This window comes from Clarias gariepinus, chromosome 25 (genome assembly GCF_024256425.1).
Source record: "Clarias gariepinus isolate MV-2021 ecotype Netherlands chromosome 25, CGAR_prim_01v2, whole genome shotgun sequence".
Taxonomy (NCBI): Eukaryota; Metazoa; Chordata; class Actinopteri; order Siluriformes; family Clariidae; genus Clarias; species Clarias gariepinus.
In genome coordinates this window covers 21,520,606-21,547,100 of record NC_071124.1, presented here as the reverse complement: position 1 = coordinate 21,547,100, position 26,495 = coordinate 21,520,606, and the positions used below count along the sequence as shown (strand labels likewise).

Genomic DNA, 26,495 nt, shown 5'->3' with positions numbered 1-26,495 from the left:
GATGTTCGGAACATGCACCCAATGATATTTGATATACTGTACTCCTCCTAGGGGATTTCTATCCAAACTGGGCCAATATAATCTCAAGACATAGAGGATGCGAAATTGCGAAGGGGGTTTTTGATATTTCAAACTGTTCAGCCTTAGACAAGGCCTTAAACGTAAAATTGCCTAATACCTTCCTAAGCTTAAAATAATTATATAATTATATATTATGTCATAATTGTATTTGTATTTCTCCTTTAAATGCATGTGCCCAAGGTGCTTGGGCCCGATCATCGTTGCTTTGCGACTATATTTTAAACTTGAAATTTGCCAATTGAAAGTTTGGGAAAAGGTTTCGGGATTTTACAGAACATTTGGTTTCTGGATATTTTATAATAGAACATACTAGATACATCTGACTATATTTATAAAACATGAATTTGGTTCTGCTGAGGAAACTAGACCCAAAAGCATCTGAAAGACTCATCGGAGGAGTACAGTACTCTACATGCATGCTTAAACGTGTTCCCCTCCTCTTAAAAGAGCCCTTTAGTATTGACAAATGCAGCAGTAAGTGAATTTATTTTGAATGGTTTATACTTGATGGTTTTCTCAGCCTGGATTTTTATGCAGCACATCAGCCTGAGCGATGGCGCAGTTCGTTCAGCACCAGTCCTGAGTCATCACAAGCAGAGCCCATTCGAACAACACGACAACAAATATCTGCAGCTGTAGTCATGGAGTACTTGCTTTTGAAAAGCACACATTCGCGTTAGCTGTCTGTGCCAAGCTTTTTAATTCCAGACATAGCAACCTCAGACCTCGGAAAGGCATTCCTTTCCCAAAATACCCGTCTTCTTTGTGTGTATGGAAAACAAAAGTGAACCTAAGAAATGCCACAGAGCGTATTGAATAAAGAATGAACCAATGGTCTAATAACCAACACAATCGGAAAAAAAGTAGAATGAAAACTAGCTAAAGCACACACTTGTAGGAAACAGCTTTGCTTCTTGACTGCAAGGTAAGCAACCCCACACACACACGAGCACCAATTTGGTTGAACGATCAGTTGTTTTCTCTGGCTGGGAAATACCTAGATGCAGAAAAATGTATCTGCCTAACAGCTAATGCCTAAATGCAGGTTGGTAATGGCTAATTTGAATCTTTGAGTCGAAACAGGAACATGTTCGCTAACAAATAGCTTGGAAACATCAGCAACAGTCAGCTCGGCACGAAGGTATCGCAGAAAGCTTTGCTGAAAGTCCAGGTTATTTATGAGGCGTGTGTGAATTAGGAGCAGGTGGTCATGATTAGTCGTCTGGGGAACTGGAATGAGTGAGTTAAGAGCCGCCAGGTTTGTAGTTTGCTGTTTGGCTGAGAATTCTGGGACAAGATGCTTGCATTGGTACACAGACGAGATCTGAGGACAGTTTCACATTACGTTCATGTTAGCTGCAGGAGTAGCACTTTCATCAGTCAGTAAAGATTGAGGTGAGTTAGATAAGATAACTAGCATTGGTTTAAACTTAAGTCTCGCTAACTTGTGGATTTCTTATGGGCACACAGCTGTTTAGTCCCAATCCTGTGTGTTCTCATCACGTTGTGCGTGTGTATGTACCATGTTTTTTTTCACCCTCCACATTTCTACCACAAAGCTGAAACTTCACCACTCCCGTTTTAATAACGTATTGTACAGTTCTTTGGCTCATTCCAGTCCTTTTAAATGTCCTTAGTTGTTTTCTTTGCTTGGTGCACGCTAACAATTCGCTTCTTCTGAACCAGGCAGGGTATCGTAAGCAAGAACACGGATGTGGGTTCAAAACCAGGAACTCAAGATGTTCACATGTAGACCACAGTGCACACTGAAAAGAGAAATATGTAACCATTTCATTTGCATAATGTTGAAGAACAACCATAAGAAACCTTTGGCTTTATCAATCGGAATCCTAGAACATGTTTTTTTTGAAGCTGCATGAAGGTTTTTTTTTTTTATTTATTTATCATATCCGTATTCATTTGGGATGCATTTGTTCATCCGAAGTGGTTTACCCGTTTTTGGTCACAAAACTATGTTTGTGAAACCGAAATGTTCCTTTTCGGGACTCTTCCTTCTTCTTTTTGCTCTTGTTTGCTTTCTGTCTTTCTTCCTCTATTTCCATCACTTTTTTTGTCAGTATCTCTGTGCACGAAGATCTCCGGAGTGACTCAGCTGCAGGAGCCTTTCAATTACACCAGGCAGCGGCGGCAGGTGATAATGCCACGGCCTCAACGGAGGACCACTACTATTGCACTTTCATCTGTGGAGATGGAGGCTGCCTATGTGTGTGTGTGTGTGTGTGTGTGTGTGTGTGTGTGTGTGACAGAAACAGAAGGTGAGAGTGACCGAACTGCCACTCTTCACTCCTCATCCTTCAAAGGCCAAGCGTGAAAAGCCCTGCTCTTTTCAGTCCATCTTTCAGTTACAGTACAGAGTGCATCTTTTTTTTTCCAGAAGAAAGGCAGCTGTGGTGTGCGAGAGGCGAACCGGTGCAAGTGATTTCTGTAGTCAATCCTGACCTCACACCACGTTACGTTACATACTCACTTGCTCTTCATGCTCTAATGAATAAGACCTGAGATTTGACCAGGCCGTGACATCGGCATCGATGTTACGCTTACGCACAGAGAAAATCAAATCACATGAAGAGCAGCACGTGACTACGGGACCGAGAAAATATTTTCACGAAACGTTCTTATACTGTACATTTATGGCATTTGACAGACGCTGTTATCCAAAGCAAATAATTTTTTTTTATCTTAACATACATCTGAACAGATAAGGGCCTAACAGTGGTAGAGTGTGGGGTGTAGGTTTGAACCTGAGATCTTCCGATCCATAGTCCAACACCTTAACCACTGAGCTACAGTATTATTTATAGCTAAGGTTTAGATTGATGAAAGTTGAAAAAATAAATCGTCTTCTTTGTCTTTCGGCTGTTCCCTTTCAGGGGTCGCCACAGCGAATCATCTGCCTCCATCTAACCCTATCCTCTGCATCCTCTTCTCTCACACCAACTAACTTCATGTCCTCTCTCACTGCATCCATAAATCTCCTCTTTGGTCTTCCTCTAGACCTCCTGCTTGGCAGTTCAAACCTCAGCATCCTTCTACCGATATATTCACCATCTCTCCTCTGAACATGTCCAAACCACCTCAATCTGGCCTCTCTGACTTTATCTCCAAAACATCTAACGTGGGTTGTCCCTCTGATAAACTCATTCTTAATCCTATCCATCCTTGTCACTCCCACAGAGAACCTCAACATCTTCAGCTCTGCTACCTTCAACGCTGCCTCCTGTCTTTTCTTCAGTGCCACTGTCTCTAAGCCGTAGAGCATCGCTGATCTCACCACTGTCCTGTACACCTTTCCTTTCATTCTCGCTGATACTCTTTTATCGCACAATACATCTGACACTTTTCTCCACCCATTCCAACCTGCCTGTACCCACCTCTTCACCTCCTTTCCACACTCTCCATTGCTCTGGACCGTTGACCCTAAGTACTTAAAATCCTGCACCTTCTTTACCTCTGCTCCCTGTAGCCTCACCAATCCTCCTGGGTCCCTCTCATTTACACACATGTATTCCGTCTTGCTGCGGCTAACCTTCATTCCTCTGCTTTTCAGAGCGTACCTCCACCTCTCCAAATTTTCCTCCACCTGTTCCCTGCTCTTACTACAAAGCACAATGTCATCTGCAAACATGACAGTTGAAAAAATAAATAATGAATTAAAATAAAAAATAAATAAATAATGCATTAAAATAAAAGTTTCTCAAGGAGATACATGACATTCTACATCTTTCATTAAACTCTAAACATCTAATTTAAGCATTTTATCCTATGCACAGTGGTTAAAGGACTTCACTTTGCTAGGAAGCATAAAGATTGGATTGGACTTTGGAGCTATGGAAAAGGTCATGTGGCCTGATGGACCCAAATTCAGAGCGATGGGTGTTTCAGCGTAAGAAGGGAAGCACATGAAGTGATGTACCTTTTTGCTTAAGGGCCCAACGTGGAGTCGAGGGATTTGAACCTGGGACCTTCCAAACCATTGTCCAATGCCTTAAGCACAAAATATCTGTCTGATATCAAAATATCAAAATGAAAAAATAAAACAGACACAAATATAATACCACTCTAAGGGTTCTGGAATTTCGTTGTAAAGCAGTGTTGCTTTTCGCCCATGAATAATAACAGCACCATTTCCTGCTTTATTGACTCAGACCTCTTTCATTGAATTCTAATCAATTTCTTTTTTTTTTTCCCAGCATGAATCGACTTTGTTTTTCCCCCCTGCAACTGATAACAAACACACTATACCAGTTAAACCTGCTGCATTACAGATTTCACTCCTACCTCATCGACATGATTAACAATAACATTGACATCTGCAGCCCACACATCTGTACGGAGAAAAAACAGATTATAAGAGGCAGGTTTACAAGAGGATCAAATTCTTTTCCATGATCTTCAAATCAAGTCTAAATTAAGTTGCCGTTGTTTTAATTGAAAGCTTTCCAGGAGCTTCAACAGCAGATGAATTACAGAGACATTGATTTCTGATAATTCATTTAGAGGTGGCTGTGAATAATGAGGCAATAAATTGGGCCAAATTGATGAGGCAGGAAAGGGTTTCCTTTGTCAGAGATGTGCACAGATTCTTTGAAATGGAGGGAGGATGCTCTAGGGGGGAAGCGCTAAATGTAATTGTGGTCAGTTAATTACTCGTGTGGAGGTATGGTGAGAATTAGATTAGATTAGATTCCTTTATCCAGGCGTGATAAAGGTTAGGTTTTCAAATGCTGTGTTTTTTTTTTTTTATGTGTTGGAGGTCAAGAAGGTCAAGACAAAATCCACTGCAAGAGTATTTTGAGTTCTTGTATAGTTTTTGAGTTCTTGTACTTTCGTCAGATCTGATCTGGTAAATTTTAGACATTTTAAATGCCTTTTTAGGAGCTTTGTAACTTGAGATCGGATTCCACCAGGCTAATTTTAGGTCCTAGGTCACAGTGCCAGACACCTTGCTCTATAATAGACACTTTTCTGCAAACCAGGACCTTGTGAGAGGCTGATTAGTTAATGATCATGGTACACAGGACACACCAAACATTTTTTTTTTTTTACTAAAACTCTTTCTTGCCACAGATTTAAGAACAGGCATGTGTAGTCTCCCTAATCAGGATGCTGTTTGACGAAAGGTTTTGTCAGTAATATGGGAAGCCAGCATTAGAAAACTATGCATTGATGAAAAATACAGAAATAATTAAATAAAAATGGTGAATGAAAATGCAAAACTGATTGACATGTGATGAGACTCTTAACCGCAGTAAAACGTTTTCAAAATGCTTGGATGTCCAAGAATGATGATCCCGACTCACTGCACTCGTTCCTGTAAACATTCAGCGAGTGGAACACCTGATCCCTGAAAATTGATGATGTGGAGGAGACGCATCTGTCTGTGGAAACTGTACACACCAACACCACTTGCACGTTACAGGAACTCAGCTGGGAGCTACTGACACATCTCCAAGCCATTTTCACATGTTCGGTGTATTAAAGGAGTTCCTGGGAGGCCGGTGTTTTAGACGTGAAGCAGGCAGTCTGATCATGGCTCTGGTGTACTGAGGAAACTTGTAGTGTACATTGATGGTACTCGTGACACATTGGGAAAGTGCAGCAGGGGATTATATAGAGAAATAATGGGAGTTTTTATTCTCATAACTCTGCTTTTTTGTTCTGCACAATCCAAAGTCCCACTTTTTTGTCTTTTCCAAAATTCAAAAGAATTCAATTACATTTAGCAGACACACTTATCCAGAGCGACTTACATTTTTATCTCATTACACATCTGAGCCGTTGAGGGCCACGCTCAAGAGCCCAACAGTGGCAGTTTGGTGGTTGTGGGGATCCTGTTGCTAAGTATAGCATTGTGTTCTCTGCTTAAGGTTTAATACAGTAATTGAGGAGAGTTCCACATGAAGGTTGTCATAGATCTTGCTTCGATACACTGTGATGGCTTATGACAGCAATCAGACGAATAGACTTAGCACTGAAATTGACACGGACGGTTTTGTACCCAAGTCTTCATCAGTGACTAGTTGGTAGCCTCACCAAAGTGAACTTTAAATCAACTCTAACACATTTCCTGTTACACAGTTGTACTTTCAACCTTGGTCATTGAAGGGATGTATTTATGCTTGTGTTATTCGGTATCACCCAGATGAGGATGGGTTCCCGTACAGTCACCTCTGGCTTGCTCATAAAAAATACATATCCAGTGTGACAGTGTGCATTGTTGAAAGTGCTATACTTATACTTATATATATATATATATATATATATATATATATATATATATAGTGTTGAACTTTATTATAATAAAAAAACAAGACCATTTGGCTTAATTTATGTTTTGTAGAATAAAAATTTGATTTTGTAAGCAACATTTTCTGCCATTTTCATTGTAATGATAAATATAAGGCTGAGTTAAAAAAGCTCTGATTATATTGAAGATAATGTTTGGATATCTGCAAAGCAAAATTTGGACTCGATACTCTGAGGAAGGTGAAAGTTAATTAAAGAGAATCATTACTGGTGACAGGACACGGATTCATCACTACGAGCCTGAGAGTGAACATGTATGGAGTATGGAACAGAAACATCCTCAATCACCGATGAAGAAAAAGTTCAAAAGTCCACCATCAGCTGGAAAATTCATCAATGCTGACAGTTTTCTGGCATTCTTAAGGGTCGTCAACGTAAGCGTTGTGATCTCGCCCAAAAATTTGTTTTAAGGTGTTTAAAGAATCCTCATATAGTCCTGATCTGAGTCTATCAGACTGTTTGGTTCCCTGAACGCAGAACTATAAGCACAAAGATTCCCTTCTGATGATGCAGTGAAGTCAGCGGTGCATTCGTAGCTCGCAGCTCAGCCTAAAACATTTTTAATGAGGAAATACAAAAGCTTGTTGACAGATGGACAAAAGTGTGCCGAGAGATTACAGAAAAACCTTGGATTACAAGCATAATTCGTTCCGGAAGTGGGTTTGTATTTTAAAACACTCATAAACCAAATCGAATTCTCCCATAAGAAATAAAGGAAACTCAAATGATTTGTTCCACAGCCCAAAAAAATAAATACATAAAAATAATTAACAAAAAATATAAAGTAAAAATAAAACAAATTAATTTGCACTTTGGCTTTAAAAAAAATCGCGTGTTTCTTGAGTAGAGAGTCTGTGTGTCTGTGTGTGTCTGTGAAGGCGAAAGTAGGAGCCACAAAGAGCAGGCTAAGCCTTGAGCAGAGAGAAAAAATTGATTTTTAACCTCTCGAATGAGACTTGCTTTTGCTTTATTTATCCTGCGCCCTGTACACACACGCATACTGACACAAAATAAAATCAGTCAAAAAAAAAAAAAGCATATGCGTGACACATGATACTCGGTATTCGTAAACCAAGACTTTTTCGTTTAAGTCAAAATTTATTAAAAAATCTTTGCTCGTCTTGGGGAACGCCCGCAAACTGCGTTACTCGAAAAAAAATTTGTATTTGTCTTTTCTAAAATTCGACTAAATTAAATCTACAGTCAGAGTGCGGATAATTTTTGACTAACCATTGTAGAAATATTATTTGACTGCTGTGTTTTTTTTTTTTACCCACTGTGGGTTGGGTAAAAATGTTGCCAGAAACCTTACTTTTTTATAAATAACTAGACTAAATGAGTATACCAAAAATAGACATTTACCTAGAAGTCGCACCAACCACTATGAAACCTACGTGAACGTACACGGCGGTTGAAGCGTGTCGTAACTGTTATGACTCACCTCCTGAACATTTCCAACCCCTGCACTTTATCTAACCTGAGAGCTCAGTCCCACTATGAAGCGTTTTATCGCTCATTTTTCCTCTCTCTCTCTCTCTCTCTCTCTCTCTCCGTGATGAATAAAATATATTAATCTCACTACACCCTGCAGTCAGTGGCAGTGGTCCTCTACTCCACCCTAAACTCCTCCCTCTCCCTGTTTCCCATCTCTCTCTCTCTCTCTCTCTCACACACACACTGTCACACACTTTCTGCCCCACTCGCTCCGGCTTCGATCAGTAGACTAAATTTATTCTGCACAGAAACTGAAAGAGAGAGTGTACTCTCTCTCTCCCTGTCTCACACACACACACACAAACACACACACAGCTCTGCTTTTGCACTTTCTTCTCCACAAGTGTGCACAGTGCGTCCGACTCGGTCTAAACCCTCGCACACACACACACAAACACAGAGCGTTGAACACTCGTACACCCCTCAACTCCTGCAAGAAGCAGAAGGAGGAGGAGGAGAGGAGAAGACGAGTAGGAGGAGGAGGGGGACGGAGCAGGGGGACGGAGGATGTTGCCAGCGGTAGCGTCCTGGCCGCAGCTGCATTGAAGAGGGGACACGGGTTCTCCCCTCGTTCTCCTTCTCGCGCCTCCGTCGCACTCGCTCGCTCCGGATTAACTTCACCATGGAGTCTCCGACCAAAGAGATCGAGGAGTTCGAGAGCACTTCGCTGAAGTACCTTCAACCAGACCAGATCGAGAAGATCTGGCTCCGGCTCCGGGGACTGTAAGTACTTCCCAACAGGTCTTAGTGTGTGTGTGTGTTTATGTGTGTACTAGTGAAATGAGACCTAAAAAGCATCAGAGTCTTAAAATTTTGCTCAATACCAATGATTCTTTGTAGGAACATCAGAATGAGTTCGGAATTATTATAAACATCTCCCTGTGCAGCAGTTCTTAGAAAAAAAATCGATCTTCAAGGTTACATTACTTTGCATAAATAAGGGTTTTAAAAACAGTAAGGAATTGTGTGTCTTAACTCTTTATGATAAAACAAACTAAACCAAACCAAACATGATGTAAGGGAGGAAGTTGACGGATTTAGCATTGTTTTCCCTAACAGATGTGAAGAGATGTGTCTATCAGAAATGGATTATCTATAGAAACTCCATGAGAGAGCTCCAGACTTGTTTTGTCTACTGCACCATCAATGGGATCCTTAACATCCTGAGATCAACTCATAGTAAAACAAATACAGTAGCACCTCTATCAAAGGAAAAAAAAAAAAAATCGGTGATCCCTCAAGCGTCCTGGGAGCATCACTTCATTATCTCACCTCCGAAGCAAATACAAATGGTGCAAAATAATCCAAATATCTCCTTAATAACTGTCACACTCACTATGCAACAGGCTAAAGGTGTTCTCATAGGAGTATTCCATTTCACGAAAGCCGACAATTTACTCGTAGTAATGTGATTTTCCTATGAGACAAGTTCACACACACACACACACACACACACACACTGTCTCATATTGCTGCAGGTCTGGATTTGAAAAACACAGACAAAAAAAAAAAAAACACACCATTCTGTGAATATAGATGAAAAGTGAAGCAAATGAAGAACATGCTGTTAACAACCTTTAAAAAAGAAAATGAAAAAATTAATAAAGAAGTGTAAAGGGTGTCAGTGAGACGTTACAGATGGAGCGGCGGTGAATGGGAGAGGCAGTCGTTTTTTGCTGAGGGTCAGAGATCTTTATCAGCGTCTGTGGTTCACCTGAGAAGTGTTTGACGCACGACAGTCTGTTATCTCTGGCTCTCTGCCTTTCTTTATCTCTCTCTTTCTCCCTCTGCTGCGTATTGACGGTCATGTGATGCCATGAAGTGGAACCGGTTCTGTAATTCTCTGGGGTCCATATATAATGGAAATCATCATTAAAAAAACAAACAAAAAAAAAACATCATCGCTATCAAAGCGTTTAATTCCGATTACACAACATCGGCTTGGATGCAATTACCCTTTTTAAATAACGTGTTATAATTTTGGGACAAACACAAAGCACTTCCTGTTGTTTTGTGTCGTGGCAATTACAAACAGTCGCTCCCTTGCGGGACTCGGCTTTATTAGTTTCTTCTTTAATATTAACAAGGACATCCGGAGAGCAGGTTGGCTGTGGCCTCTGGAGGGGGGGCTGGATGGCATAACAGCTCTCACATCAATCAAATCGCACAGACGGAATGTCAATCACGGGCGTCTGTGAGCTCACGCGAGTAGATGCGGTGGATAGCGCGTTCCTCAGAGTGCGTCGCGACGTTCCCCAACGTTGTGTGAGGAGTTCCAACAGATGTGGCCAGCACGTGATCGTCTTGGGCCTGTCCACTGCTGTGAGTTGTCTTCTCAATGGGGGAGGGTCCTAACGATCAGTGCGTTTACATGACATTGAGTTAGCCGGACTTTTAAACATGCTAGTCAGACTGAAATCATACTTCTCTGAGTCACATTTCTGAAAGACGGACAAGCACACCCAGTGATGAGGTTGGGAGTCAGGACGGCCTCCATCAGAACGTTTTACCCAACAAATCTAACAAAAGGAAAAGGTGGAACGGAGGGGAAGAAGCACAGAGCATCCGATAGTACCGTTAGGAAAGATAGCGCAAATCTCGTTTGGACAAAAATGTTCCAAGCTGTAAATTTGTCCATGTTGTCAACAGCTTGACATGCAGCTCGCCACTAGCGAACTTGTTTATCAAGCGTTTAGTCTGTGATGTAGTTGGTCAACCAGGAAACCACTTGTCGTGTACTAACAAGCTGATGGGGGAGTATCATGGACAACAGCAGTAGTCCAGTTAAATGGCCTGGTCGAGCATAGCACAACCTAACCGTGCATGTAAAAGTGAAAAGTGATGACAATAAAAATTAGGAAAAAAATACAATGGCCAGCACTGTCCCTTCATTTTGCTTCTTCCGGGTTGTGGGTTCTAATCTCACAGCTCGTCTCTGTTTATGAAGTTTCCATGATCTCCCAGTGTTTTGTGGGAATGTCTGCTGTCTGATTGGAACTAGAGCTGCCAAAGCGCTTAGTGTAGAGTATCGATCAACACCTTCTGACCAATCGGAATTGACAACTCGAAAGCGACATGGTTGTGCCCCGTGATCCCACTGATAAGCTCCAAGCCCCCTGCGACCCTACACAGGCTAAGCAACGTGGATAATGGATGGATGGATAGATGGATGGATGAAAGGAAATTACCAAGACAAAAATCGCTGACGCTGGAGCATCATTCCAAAAATGTCAAATGAACATCTCCTTATTGCACATTTAATGCTAAAAGCAATTACTTCAAACATTATTTATTGCATTATGCATTAAAACAAATGCATTCATATAAACATCTGATTCTTATTAAAGCTGCCAACGTTTTATTATAGAGTATCGATCAACACCTTCTGACCAATTGGAATTTAAGAACTAGAAAGCGACTTTTTTAGGGTCAGCTACTTTCACTAGCGTGATTTAAGACTTGACCCCACCCCAACCACTACCACCACCACGACACTAGACCAAGAGCTGTGTGCACAAATGTTTCCACATGAATATACATAGGTAAGTGCGCAGAATATTAATGGACCCTGAGAGAGCGCACAAAGAGATTATAGTGCAGAGAGAGAGAGAGAGAGAGAGCGCAGTCGTTCATTACTGAAGCATCTCAGTCCCAATCTCAGCTGGAGCATCGGTCTGATCACTGAGAGAGATGATATGCGGATGAAGACGGCGGCGTTCCCTCGTGCATCAACGAACTGCTCTTCTGCTATTGCATTGTTAATGCGTTTGTGTGAAATGTGCTTAGAGTGTCCAACTGCACAGCTTGATCGAACACTTCACCAGCGCACTGTCGAAAAGGCTTAACCGGGAATTTAAAAAAAAGCTCACGGAATAGTTCAGAATTAAAAGTAAAACCTATTGAAATAAAGCGAAATGAGTCAATGATAAAGAAAAAAAAAATACTCCAACCTGAATAGCATTGAGTTGTTTAAACACAGGATGATCTGCTTAAACTGGAAGATTATTATTGCTACCTGGTAATAAAAAATAAATAAATAAATAAATAAACAAGCAAAAAAGGTTACTTAATTCGAGGTACAAATATGAAGGGTGTTCATGTCAAAACGGGACTTTTGGTCACTGAACACAGTTATGTGTTTCTGTTCAATTATCAACATTCCTGATTGTCTGAAATACAGTATACACACTTGCGTTTGGGTGCAAATTGTAATTATTATATTCAATAAAACTATATACAGTGTGTATAATTAATTCATTCTTTATGTTTCTGTGTTGGAACAGGAGGAAGTATAAGAAGACGTCACAGAGGTAAGGCGGCCTGGAGCGATCGAGGTTTGAATAACATTGATTACCTCTTCCATGCTGGAATCAATCAATCAATCAATCAATCTATCTATCTATCTATCTATCTATCTATCTATCTATCTATTTAAATGTGACTTATCATGAAATAAAGATGTCATGAAAATTTTCTCGACCATCTTGTTTTCCTCTGGCTTAAAGGTTGAGGTCAATGGCAAAAGCCCTTGTAGTCCCAGTGTGTATGCAGTATTTGTTATATTTTTATATTTTAGTAGAATATTATATTGAAGTTTTGTAGCATTTGTAATGACGTTGTGAAGAAATTCAACATCAGGACAACTTTGTTTTTGTAAGTTATAATGACTTTGACAAAATGTTTAAATGCACGATCCAAACAAAATGCTGCTAAATACAACCTTAAATCAATGAATTTTTTTTTCAGCATTTATGGCGATTAACATCCGTGGGAGCATCCATGATCCTTTAAGTTTCTAGCAGGGTTTAGGATTCTGATCAGAGACTGGGACGGACAAAAATTTCTGTTTTTGAAGTCATGCATCTCTTATATATCTGATTTGCCTTTGTATATATTTGTATCCAGATTTAAAATTTACATTTGTATCCAGATTCAAACCAAAAGTGGGCGTGGCCTTAATAAACTTTAGAAATTGGAGTGTCATTAATTTTGTTTGCCTTTGTTTGCTTTAATATTGTTTCCCATCACATCATACCAGGTACGAGGTTAAGTCAAAAATGATCCGCACTTTAACTGTAGAATTTATTTTGATAAAATTTTAGAATAAACAAATAGATAATTTTCCGACATTATTTCCTCGCTCTTAATACACTTCGTCCATTTGTCACCAAGCTTTTGTATTCCCTCATTAAGAATGTTTCGTTCCGAACTGCGAGCCACGAATGCACCGTTGTCTGCGTCCTCATAGTGCTGCTTTCAGAGGGACCGAACAGGTGAAAGTCAGACGGAAGGAGATCAGGACTCTAGGGAGGATGCTTTAACGCCTCAAAAACGAAGCCGACACTGTGGACAGAAGTGAGCGTCTCACACACACTTCTTTGTGACAAAACACTTTCTCCATACTGTGCACAAACTCAACGATAATTAACGGCACCAGGTACACCACGCTGCCCTTCTTCCTTCGTCCATCTTTGCCCACACCGTAGTTCCAAATGAACTGATCACGTAATCACGTTCACACCTGCACTGCAGTGACTGGGGAGACAGTAGCCTTGAACAGAAAATGCTGATAGGACTGATAAGACTTTTGTGACTCCTTCCTATTAAGTCTCACAGGATGGTTTTGCTCTAGTGCTGCAGGTGAAATGTATAAAACTTTCAATATAAAAGACCTTCTTCTAACTGGACTATTTGGTTTCGGTTGTTTTGTCTGCAGGACCCCAGTCACTATAAACACCTGTCTCATCCACATACCCTGTGAACCTTTATTTTTTTAAGAAACATTTTTTTTTTCATGTGCATTCGTATTCATGTTCGGCACACATAGTATTTATTCAATCCGAATCACGTGTTCCTATTTGGTTGCGTCTCATCGACTCTTTTGTTGCAGTATCGCGCGAACAGATTAACACTATCAGGTTCAGTGGTAGACGTGGGGATACTAATGGCAGCCCATATGTTCTGTTGGTGTCATGTTGTTTTAAAGGGACATCTGTTGGGAACAAATATGTGGTCGCTGTTGCCAAGAGCTCCACTATTGTTGACAGGCAGAAGGAGAGAGAGAGAGAGGGAGAGAGAGAATCACTGAGAGAGGAAGTGAAAAGCAGTGTAGAGACAACAATGAGAGAAAGGGAGAAAGGAAGAAGGGTGGGTCTGGGCTAATATTAGAGGACAGGAGTGGGTTTAATTGGCTGGGCTGTGGGGGGGCGGGCTCAGTGGAGAGTTCCCTCTCCTTACTTCCTGTGTCGCTCGGCTCTGATTGACAGCTCAATGGGGCTCTGGGTAATTATGGTAGACTAATTGGCTGCAGAGAATTCTGGGACTGTTATTACTGACACGATGCAACAAGGCAAATACTGTGTGTGTGTGTGTAAACACAAGTATATATATATATATATATATATATATATATATATAGAGAGAGAGAGAGAGAGAGAATATGTAGGATGTCTGTGAGCTTGGGATTGACTGGAAATCAATGGACTACAATGTACACTGAAATAAATGAAATTAACTTCCTATGGGCGCTGAGCAAGCCGATGTCTGAACCGCAGCTGTTGTTTCTCTCTCTCCCTCTCTCTCTCTCTCTCTCTCTCTCTCTCTTTCTCACTCTCCCTTGCTAAACGACCAGAGAACATTCTGCCGTAGTCTCTCAGGTCATTTCCTGACACCGCTGCCTGCTGCAGGACGCTGTAATAACTCGCAGCTCAGTAATACTGCATGCTAGTTGTGCTTATGTAATGGAGTTGATACTAGAGCAAAAAAAAAAATGCATGGGCTTTTATAAACATCTACAAATTAGAATTCAAGTTAGGGATGTGACGTAGCAAGCCATATTAGCATGCATAGTTTCGGCACTTCCTGCACGAGCTGAGCACTGAGTGAGACTGTCTGCATGTCTAGTCATGTGACGCTTAGGTACATTGATTATAGTTAATCAGTATCACATGGGAGGGACTGCTGTTCTTTCAGGTTATTAAAATCGATCGCAGACATGACGGGATCACAGTCGTGCTGATAACCAGCACAACCGCACGACCTCGAGTGTGATACTGCTTTTATACATCAGCTCCAGGAATACCACTCACTAGCAACAGATTATGATTTGTTTGTTCATTTAACCAGTTATTTTGTTCCGCCAACACATATGTATCCTTCTGCGAATGGCAGAACTAACTAACCGCGACTAGCGGACCTGGCGCCCGTGAGTTAGTGTAATTTTTTTAATTATTACCAGTACTATGTAGCTATAACGTGAGGAGAATAAATCATAGAGGTGGTGAACAGTCCAGAGGAACTTATGAGATTTACTTTATATTTCCACTTATTCCGCTTTAGAAGCAGCGCTAAACGAAAAGCTAGTGCGCTATAAGGTGTACAATCACTTGTTCAACACACCAAGTAGGGCCCAGATTGGGGGTTTACAGAGGGATTTGGGATTCCGCCTTGTGTTAGGAGCTAGCTAGCTAGAGATTTTATCAAGCGGCTGCTCTTTCCTTAGTACTGCATTCCATTCACACCTACTTTCACCCATACTGTGCCCAACATTTTCATTTGGCAGATGCTCTTATAATTGAATATACAAGTGAGGGTTAAGGTCCTTGCTCACTGGCAACTTGGCAGTCAAGGGATTTGAACCTGGGACCTCCCAAACCATAGTACAATGCCTTACCCACTGAGCTATCCCAGACTAGTTAGTGTAAAAAACCTGTAATGCAGAGTGATAGACACTGTATAGTTAAACGTCCCAGCAGCATTATCGTCCACTCCTGGAATGCCTTTTGTGCTGCTGGGTCTGAACTACGTGTTGCATGAAGCTGAATATAGACTTGATTAACTGATGGAAGAGGGTGTGTCATGAAAATTGACTGTAACTTGACAACAGTGTTAAAAAGTATGAAATTGTAAACATTGATCAAATTTGAGAGAGAGAGAGAGACCTGTATGTTTGAAATTTGAAGGTGAGTACTCTTGTACTTTTAATCAAGCGCACATAAAAATTGAGGACTTATAGGGAATCTCTACTTTTATTTATTTACTTTGCCCCCTCCTCTTTAGAGACAGTTGTAATTAATTGTGATCATGACTTGCGTTGGTCTATCCTGGGCTTTATAGTTTGGCAAATATGCTAGGCTGTAATTTGACTAAAGGCCGTGTCAGGCTTGGGGGCGTGCAGTAATCATCCTTCACCAATCCGGAGTTTGATGAGGCGAGACCTGTGAAAGTAGAAACTCTCTACTGCTAAATTGAGTGAAAAATGGCTGTTGGGGGGACGTCTTTTCCCCTCTTGTACAAACACCAGACAGAAACGTTATACAAGCTTTCGCGGCGTCAAGTGCTGAACGTTGTCCTAATGGAGACGGGTGCTTCTCACAGCTGCATGTAAATCATAGAAGCAATCAAGGGTTGGGCATATTATACACACACTCACATGCGTGTGTATAGACTTAACATAATCAAGTGATGCTCTCCTTGTTCATTGATGCTAAACGGGCTAATTAAAGGCATAACAATAAGTAAATGAGACCGAGAGAGGTAAAAAGAGACAGAAAGGCTAGCAAAGGAAATACAAAATCTGCACTTGTAGGACTTAATCACTATGAAGTACATTAATAGCAGAAAGCAGAGCCAGATATAGAGTAAGCTGAGCCAAGAAAAACATGCTGATTAGGCAGGGTAAAAAGAGTGAGTTAGGTATTGGCGTCCGAGGTGTTCTGCTGTCGCAAACTAATCCCAAGTGCACTCTCTCACTGACGCAGATTGCTGTGGAATCCTGGGCCTCGGCCCACAGCAAAGGTTTGGGGTGGTGAATGCAAACATGCAGCTGCTTTCCTTTCCTTTTCATTTCTTTCCCTTACTTACCATGAGCCACGGAAGGAGAAGCATTTATCGGCTGTAGAGATGCGGTGAAAGCTGACTCTAGGGCCAGCGTTCAGTCTGAACCTCGCCAAAGGTAATTGTCAGGTTGAGGAACTGCTTGATTGCTCGGTGTGGACCACAATACTCCTCATTCAGCTTTGCCGGATAAATGTTTCCACACAGTGCACTCAGCGGGGGTACACATCCAGGCTAACGTAAAAATGAAAGCAGTTACGTAAGGGCGAACGGTAGTCCCTGGCTTAGTCGCGCAGCTGTAGTCCCTGGCTTAGTTGCGCGGCTGTAGTCCCTGGCTTAGTTGCGCGGCTGTAGTACCTGGCTTAGTTGCGCGGCTGTAGTCCCTGGCTTAGTTGCACGGCTGTAGTCCCTGGCTTAGTTGCGCGGCTGGACCTGAATGAATGGCATCACACGTGAGCAAACTTCCTGCTTGTGTTTACTTGTGTTGCTTAATTTCTGGTTACGTCTCACATCGCAGTGCTGTTACAGTTCTCGGTTCTCATGGGGGCCGAAGGTGTTAATAGTAGTGTATTAAGCAGTGGTAATACAGTACATTTATTACATTTAGTAACACTTCTATAATCCAAAAAACTAAACAAAAAAAAACCTTACCCATGTTTAGCACATGTTTATTTAGTATTTTTGTAAGGAGTCTCCAGTGTCAGTTAGAGGCAAAGCTGGAGTGTCATGGGAAAGTCTTCAAGATGGATTTTATAATTTTTTTTTAGTACTTAATAGTGCTTTTACACAAGGCTGACTTTCAGGCTGGTTTTAAATGATAATTAGTCTGTTTTAAGCATGCAGTAAGTTAGTTTTTCCTCTGTTTTGTTCCCGAGCATTCATGTTTAAATCAAGTTTTCATTAAAAACAATGCATATGGTTGCCAAAAACTTTTTTTATGTCCTTTTGAAAGCCTGCACGTGCTGTCCAGGTTGCCGAAAAGCTTCACTCTGGTTGTTTTACACCTCTTTACTAAAACACTCTTTTTCTCTGTGATCTTTTGTCCCTCTATTACAGATCTCTTTCTCCCCTCTTTCCCCCTTTCTCCCTCTGAACCTGATAGTTAGCTAGGGTAATTGCCCAGTTCAAATGAGCCCCTCGCCCGGCCTTAATTACATTCCTCTTCTATCCAACTCTCCTGTCCTCGCTTGCTCTTCGCCTTCCCAGTGAGCCAGGTGTTTCCAGCTGTTTTGAGGGTGCAGGTGTGTGAAACACCCACTTGTTGATGCCGCACGCCTCTGATTAGCTGCTAATTCCTGCTGTCATGACTGTGGGAGATATTTCACTCAGAAAGGTTGGGAGGATTCAAAGAAGTGTGCTTGATGTGACAGCACAGCGTGATACCACGTCTACAGCGATTTTCAGCTTGGTTATCAGTATGGCTTGATGTTAGTTTTCTATAACAGCAGCTTTGACAGGGTTTCTGGCCACAAAGCAACTTACAGGTATTTATTAGTGTGGTATTAGTGTTTTAAGGTACTGTATGTCCTAATTAAATATTTGTTCTATTATCCCCACTCATTGGCGAAGATTTAGAATAATTGGATTATTGTTAATAGGATATCTGGTTATCAGTCCATATCACACAGCTGACCATCCGATACAACATTGCATAGGTTTTATGCCGGATGCCTTTCCTGGCGCATTTTGGGACTGTACCTGTTATGGCTTGGTATCGGCATTGCACCCAGTGGCTTGGTGTTCGAGCCTTCATATCCTTCTACATGGCAGGCGAGAATCCTACCAGTGAGCCACCAATACCCTGTGTATTACACTACCATATTGTTTAGTATTTTTCAGTTACAGCTTGCCTTGCTGTGTTTTTTTCGGATTTGTCGGAATCTCCCCATACTGGGGATATATTGTATTTGAGCAATCGACGCCCGATTGTATTTGAGCATTTCGGGGTGAACCTCGCTCAAGGGTCTAACGCAGCAGCGGCTCGAACCAGGGATGTCTAGATCAACACCTTAACAACCAGGATACCCCTGCCCCCCAACCTAAAAACACTTCTGCTAAAAATTCTGTTTACGTTCAAGGGGTACAGTAATACCATTCATTAGAAATGTTGACAAAATCCCATACAAAACAATTTACCCAATAATACACCAAATAGATTAGTTTAAATAATGAAACATCACCTAACCCAACCTTAAATGCTTAGCAAGCAAACATCATGAATGGACCATACGCATAATTCATACTAGATAGCTCGGCTACCTAGCAAACTTTGCTAAACATCTTTTAACACGAGACAAAAACTCGTGTAAACTGTATAGTTATGTCATCAAATTAATGGGTTAATAATGACAATGCACTTAGGTGCGAAATTTGCTAATGTAACTTCGTAAGCTAGCTACCATTGCTAATGTTACTTTAAGTATTGTGAGAGGTATCAGGTAACACTGATAAATTTGTAACTTTTAAAACATTTACTTAGAGCTTTTCCTTAAGGATAGGTCTTGTTACAGAGAATGTACTTATACTGTATAAGAGAATATGTCCAAAATTCACACATTTTTTTCAAGGGTAAAGCTCAGCAGCTGAACCCCCCAGCGAGCTCATATTAAACTTGTGTAGGTCTTTGTGTAAGGTTATGATAAGACTCGTTCCTGGTGTACAATTTTCTGAATTCTGAATCTTTGAAAGTATATTTAAAGGAATATTTTGCCCAAAGACATGCTAACATGGTAAACAGCTTAAACCTGTTAGCAAACCTGGCAGCTGGATTTCATTTATACAATGCTAATCAGCTCCCCTTGTCCCTTTTTGTTTCTGAGTTCTGAATTTTTTTATCCGTCTTCATTCTTAAACAGTTCCCTTTAGCATTATATATAGAGTTTATATAAAAGAAACTTGAAAACAGATTCAGCCAATTAAGAACAACCGTGTTTTGATTAGTTTGGGGGGAAAACCCAAAATCGTTCAGGATTTCTTTTTAATAGCTTGTTACCAGCCTCGGAAACTCAGTTCTGATGGTTTGAGGCGGGTTCTAGCTGATTAGGCAGGTTACAGCTCGCTCATGAAGCTGCTGGTCAGATCTGAATGTTTTAGAAGGGTTTTTGGACACTTTTAGGATGCTTTCATGGATCTAAGTACACTTGACCCCAACGTTTGTGAACACGCATAATGTGAACACTGGCCAGAGGATGCAGTTGAGTTGGGAGGAATCGTACCTGTGCATGGTATGAAACAGCAGTGCCTATGGAGAAAGCAGAGTTAGTCTGGGTCCATCTGATCAAGATGGTTCAGGTTGGTCCTAGCAGGTTAGATTTATTCTGGCTGGCCGAGCTGGTTCTAGATGGTCAATTCTGGTGGTTGTAATAGAATTTTGGACCCTTTAGAGTTGTTCTAGCATGTCAGACCGATTCTATCTGGTTAAGCTTGTTTCTTAGTTTAATGAGGATTATTTATACTGTACCTGTTATGGCAAAGATCTTATCACAAGACTGAGTATAATAGCTATCTTCTCTATAAGAATGATTTTATTTGAACCTAATGGTAAGCCTGTCCATTTATGAATAGTTTAAATATCTTTCTTTCTTTCTTTCTTTCTTTCTTTCTTTCTTTCTCTAAGCCAAACTTGGAATGAAAACACTCCTTGTGGTTCTGCTCTGCTGATTAGTGACACAAATCAAGCTGTAATAGAATGATAACCCCTTACTCCAAAGTGCTTTTTTTCCAGCTGGCAGTAGCTCAACATTTACTTGGATTTACACCAGCTATCGGTCACTCTTTCCAGCACAGCCGGGCTATCCATCCTCTCCGCATCGGTCCGCCGTGTCTCCTGAGGTTAATGAGATGAAAAAAGTGTACATTTAGGTGGGCACATCTTACCGTGACCAGTCCATCAAGAACTAGATGTGTCATCATTTAGAGCAACAGGGTACAGCCGGAAAAGGGTTTGATTATTACACTCCAAATATCATTTTATATTCTCTTTGATTTTGGTGAGAGGAGTTGGAGGAGTTTGCATAAATAATGCAGAAAACGATCCATTCCAATGGTTCAATCACAAATTATCTTCCTAGAAGAAGTGCCCATGATTAGGCCCATCTTGTTCCATTTTCATTTCATATTCCCTTTAATTAGATGCTCATTCTAGCTTCAAATAATATTTGGCAGCCAGGAAAAACTTGGATGAATGCATGGAGAACTTGTACAACTTGGCAGTAGAAAACCAGGACGTAGTATTGTTTCCCTTGACGTGGAGCTGGCATGCTTTTTTGGACATGGTGAGGATGTGGTTGAAGCAAGACCCAGGAAGAACTTAATGTATGTATTACCGACAATATTGACCTGTTAATTTCGTAACTAACACCATTGTAATGGACTTTATTCACGCACTACAAGCATGGTGTAGATTGGAAAGATTATGGTAGAACCATGCCATGTTGTAGAAGACCGCGTTAGGTTCATATTATGTTATTCTTGAGCTTAATACATTGTGCTATCAAGAGCATCTATTTCATGTATAAAAAAATGTACTATTAATTTGGGATCCAAATCCTTATATCATCACTTTATGAAAGGCCCTGTGCATGACGTGGTATTTATACCAACCCGCCGGGCGCATTAAGCCCATGATAACCCTCTTTATCCCTGTTGCCGCTGCATTTTTCGATATTTTAAGGATGCCATGGGAAAGATGGTTTTCGCAATGTGAAGGGGTCTGTAGTAAATTCACACTAAATTCTATCACACATTACATAGAAATTCAAGTTTATATTTGTGTGTTCTTATCACCCATACAGGGTGAGTTTCATTTCAGTGAATTACCACGTTACCTCATCTGGTTGCAGTTTACGTACTCTCATCATGAGTGTAAATGTCATGGTAATATTGGGCTTTCAGTGGTTTCTTTGAACTTTTTTTTTACATTTTTTCTTTTCTGGTGTGAAATGATTGTACAACGTACACATTAAACAGAAGTGAGACCCAGGAATTTGTACATAAGAATCAAAAATATATACATACACTCAATTAAATTAACATATTAGTTGTGCTGAAAGTCCCAAAATGTCTTTTCATTCACAAAACCAAGCCCTCTCAACTCCCTGTTAGTGATGATTGTGTATAGCATCGAGCTTTTTTGTGCCAATATATTAAAAAGGGTTTGTAAGTTTAACAACACTTAACGGCGTGACCACCACAAAGTACAATGGGAAAGTCCGAGGCGCTCAGTTCAGATCCTATAAAGAGGATGGTTGATTTACACAAGTCAGGAATGTCTCTTAAAGCAACCACAGATTCCATGACAGTTCAAACTGTTGAAGGCAGGGTATTAGGAGATGTATGCACCTTGATGATCTCTGGAACAGGACTGTTACTCTGAGCTTGAAGGAAATTAGTTTGGATGATCAGGAACCACCAAGGAACCATCAGGGCACAGGTGTGCCATGAACTTCAGAGTCACTGTTTCTAGTCAAGCAGATTTTACATCACTATTCACTGAAAGGCTGCTGCAAAAAAAGGAAGTTTGACCAAACTTATATTTGAAGGAGTAACTGCAAGAACATTGTACCAGATATTAAGCATGGTGGTGGTGGTACAGTAGCATTGCATTTTGGTGTGTTTTTGCCACCAGTGAAACTGGTGCATTGTGGAAGGAGTAATGAGGAAAGCAGACTACTACAGAATTCTTCAGCAGAAGCTCAAATCATCAGCAAGATGGTTGAGACAAAATTGAGTGTTCTAATAGGACAGTGACCACAAAACACACATCAAAGCTGGGTATGAAATAAATGGAGCAAGGAAAACAGGAAAATTTGTAGCATGTGCTGGGAAAAACAGATCTACTATGCCAGGAAACCATCTAATTTAATTAAACACAGCTAATTCTGCTAAGAATGGCTGGATGATGGCAACCAAAATCTTGCTAAGTAACATTCAATTAAATATAAGGTATGCTGTGTGTATAGTTTTGACCTTGTTCTTATTTCACCCCCTTACCATCTATAACGCTATACAGGGTTATATACAGAGAACCTAGAGCCTATCCTAGGAGACTTAGGGCACTAAGTGGGGTACATCTTGGACGGGGTGCCAATCCATCGTAGGCACACACACACATACAGTACATATATATACTACAGGAAATTATTTTAACTTGCATGTCTTTGAAATGTGGGGAAAAAAATGGAGTACCTGAAGGAAACCCACCAAGCACGAGGAGAACATGCAAACTCCATGCACACAGACTCTGAGGCGGGAATCGAACCTAGACGTGCCAGGCGACAGTGCAAACCGCTAAGCCACTGTGTCACCAGTTCTTATTTCAGAAAAGCCAAAATAAATGAAACTTGTGCATGAAATTGTTGCACAGTCATTCTCCTCAATATTGTCATTAGCATCCTATTTTAGTCTAAGGTCTAACAGGAGGTTCTAATTTGTCCTCAAAACAGCATTAGCGCTAATTTACAAAAACCTGATCTGGCTAATCAGTTTTAGAGACAGGTGTGTTGGAACCAAACTCCACAAGATACTGTAGATATCCAGCAGCATATCTGGCTTTATCGCAGAACCCTCCTGTTACCTACACGTTTTTCTAATTCCTACTGGGATGCTTTTCAATGCCAAGCATTTGATGAATGGATGTTCCAGGGGAGAACTGTCTCGCCAAGGTAATTTATAAGAGCAAACTCGCACGGAAAGTGAAGAAGAATCTGAGATGCGCTGTACATTTGTCTTTACTGTTAACAGCTTCCAGCTTCATAAGCCGTGCCTTGGGGAGCAGGGGTACCATAGGGAGGTTATAACTCGAAATGAAATGAACACGCTAAAGATATTAGCTCCTAAATGCTGTTTTGTTTTGGATCAGAAGTCGGAGAAATCTTCTTTTAGGGGAAATGTTAGGACGGTCCCAGAAAGTGCTGGGCAGGTGATCACCTCATCATTCCGGTCTCTATTGATAGTTATCTTGCAAACTCTCTATCTAGCCGTCTGTCATTAGGTTAATTGTTCAGTGTGTGGAATAGATCTCAGCTTGATAATAAAGCTCTAATTATCTGTCTGTCTATATACAGTACCTACTGTAGGTGTACTGTTTCTGAGTTGTGTGTGTGTGTGTGTTTCAGAGAGAGAAAGAGAGAGTTACTGGACACAGTAGTAATCAGCGTGTTCTCTGATATGTGTCACGGACTTGCAGGAAGTAATCTAGGAGCCACAATCAGGCATTGTGTGAGTGCAGCTGCATCGCCGGGAGCAATTAAAAAGACCTGATGCTGTGTCTCTGAGTGTGTCTGCGTGTGTGTATATGTGTGTGTGTATATGTGTGTGTGTGTGTCCATTGCTCTGATTGAGGTGGCTTGAGATGGTTTCATTTTGTGGTGTGATATGCAGATTTAGTGACCTTTAAACATTTTTAAACAGTCTTTGTTGTCTTGGAGAGAGCAGCAGAGACACACTGACCTTTTCTGCGGAAGTTAACCACAGGAAATTGGCACCAGGTGCTTAACGTATTGACCTCGGAGGAATTTCCTCTTTGTGTTTTAGGGTGTGATCTAAATGCTAGTGTATGAACAAATTCTAGTCGTCCAGAAATCATACACGAGAAAAATAGCACGGTTTAGAAATTGCATGAGAAAGGAGGGGGGGATGGAGACGGACAGAATAATGACAGACATGCCATACATAAAACAGCGTTTCCTTTAACGGCATCTTTTCTCTCTCTTTCTCAATATTCATTCCCCCACACATCCATCAGTATTCCTCACGATAACAATCCTCCTCCCGGTGCTTTCATGCATCTATACAACTTTCCATCTGTCTCTTATTCTTCCCTGGAATTGTCTTCTTTCATCTGTTCTCATTACGTAACACAGTGGGAGAGATAACATTCCTCTCTCAGGCATCCTCAAAACACTGTGACTGGGTATAGAGTATATGCAAATATTATTGTCAATCCAAGTGAATTCATTCCAATTACAGATGCCATTTGAACCGTTCATGCAAGGAGCGCTATATAGTGTTAATATATTACAATTAAAATTAAATGCTAATCAATCATATCAAAGTTTTACTAATGGTTTAGCATCCTAGCTGAGGTTTCAGTTATCGCGCCAACTATATAGATCAGCCATAACATTAAAACCATTAACATTAAACCCACTGTCAGGTTTAAAAATTGATGAATTGATCTTTAGATCTGTCTTCAATGCTTAGATACTTTTGCCGATCAGGAGAGACGCAATCACACACACACACACACACACACATGCACAATGTACTTTCACCGGTTTAGTGGGATATACTTCAACTGATTAATATATTTTTTATTTACTAGTGTTAATATAATGGATAACACCTGAATATTTGATTATATTTGCTAGAAAAGAAAAAAGTCTGTAAACAAAAAAAATAAGAAAACAGCACCAACTATTAACTAGCTCCAAGACTGTTAGCCCCTTAATATTTGCCAGTAAACAAATACGGGCAATCTGCAAACAAAAAAGAAGAAAATAGCTGACTATTAGCTAGCTACAGTACAAGACTGCTTGTTAGCGCTGTGACTGTTAGCTAGCTACAAAAATATTAGCCAAATAAATAGCTAGGTCTATTAGCTAGCTACTTGACTGTTAGCTAGTTACACAACTATTAGTTTTTTGTCTTTTCACTAGTTAACAATTTCTGGCAACTAATGGGAAAAAAAACTATGAATATTAGCTAGCTGCAAGAGTATTAGCTTCATGATATTTATTGGTGAACAATTTCTAGCAATTTGCAAATAAAAATCAAACAGCTACAACCTTTAGGTAGCAAGGCTTTTAGCTAGCTACAAGACTGTTAGCCTGTTGATCTGTTATTACAAAATAAGAATACAGCTAGCCACAATACTGTTTGCTAGCTACAAGACTATTTGCCTCTTGATATTTGCTAGTGAAGAATTTCTGTCAACCTGTAAACAAAAATAGGGAAATAGCGATGATTATTAGCTAGCTACAAGACTGTTAACCATTTAATATTTGCTAGAGAACATATTCTGACAATTTGTGAATAGAAAAATAAGAAAACAGCTATTAGCTAGCTGCAATATTGTTAGCTAGCTACAAAACTATTAGCTTCTTGATGTTTGCTAGCGAATAATATTTGCTAGTGAATACTAGTGAACTATTTGTGGCAATTTGTAAGCAAAAATAGCAAAACAGCTATGTGACTATTAGCTAGTTACACGATGGGTTTGAGCTATTATGAGAAAGTTATTCAATTCTAAGCTAATTCAGTCAGAAAGCAGAATATACTATAGTTTTAGTCTTATTGAAAAACAATAAGGGGTGGCAAGTATTAATTATACTGTAGGTATAAAGGTATTTAAAAAAGGGGGTTTAAAAAGGACTATTTGGACTTTGAACTGTGAGGAGAACAGGAGGAACATGAAAGTGCAGTGAAGACCAACCACCTAGCAAACAGTAGTAATAATCTGTAAATTTAGTGTTACTTTTTCTCTCTTTTTGTTTTCCCCCCCTTTTTCTCGTTTCTATTTCTCATTTTATCTCCCCTTTCCATGCTCCATGTTGCTAATTAGTGCTTGTGCAAGTGGAAGGTAAATCAATTAATGACAGATGAAATAAAGTTGGAATAAAATGTGGCGGTTGATCGAACAGGAGAGGCACAGCATGGCCTATTAATGAATGATTACAGCTTATGAAAAATGCAACACAAACTTATTCAGATCAATGCCTTTATATGTAGGCAACTTTTTGTATTCCTGTAAAATGAGT

At 40.4% G+C, this 26,495-nt stretch overlaps 1 protein-coding gene across 1 annotated transcript in view; it reads left to right on the top strand.

Moving 5' to 3' along the window:
• The first annotated feature begins 8,380 nt into the window (after positions 1-8,380).
• The window catches only part of pde1cb (phosphodiesterase 1C, calmodulin-dependent b), a 66,029-nt gene continuing 47,914 nt past the window's right edge, over positions 8,381-26,495 (top strand). Inside the window, exons 1-2 of the mRNA XM_053487225.1 lie at positions 8,381-8,625; positions 12,186-12,212. Of these exons, the coding sequence (XP_053343200.1) occupies positions 8,525-8,625; positions 12,186-12,212 (128 nt within the window). The 5' untranslated portion in view covers positions 8,381-8,524. The remainder of the gene's footprint in view (positions 8,626-12,185; positions 12,213-26,495) is intronic.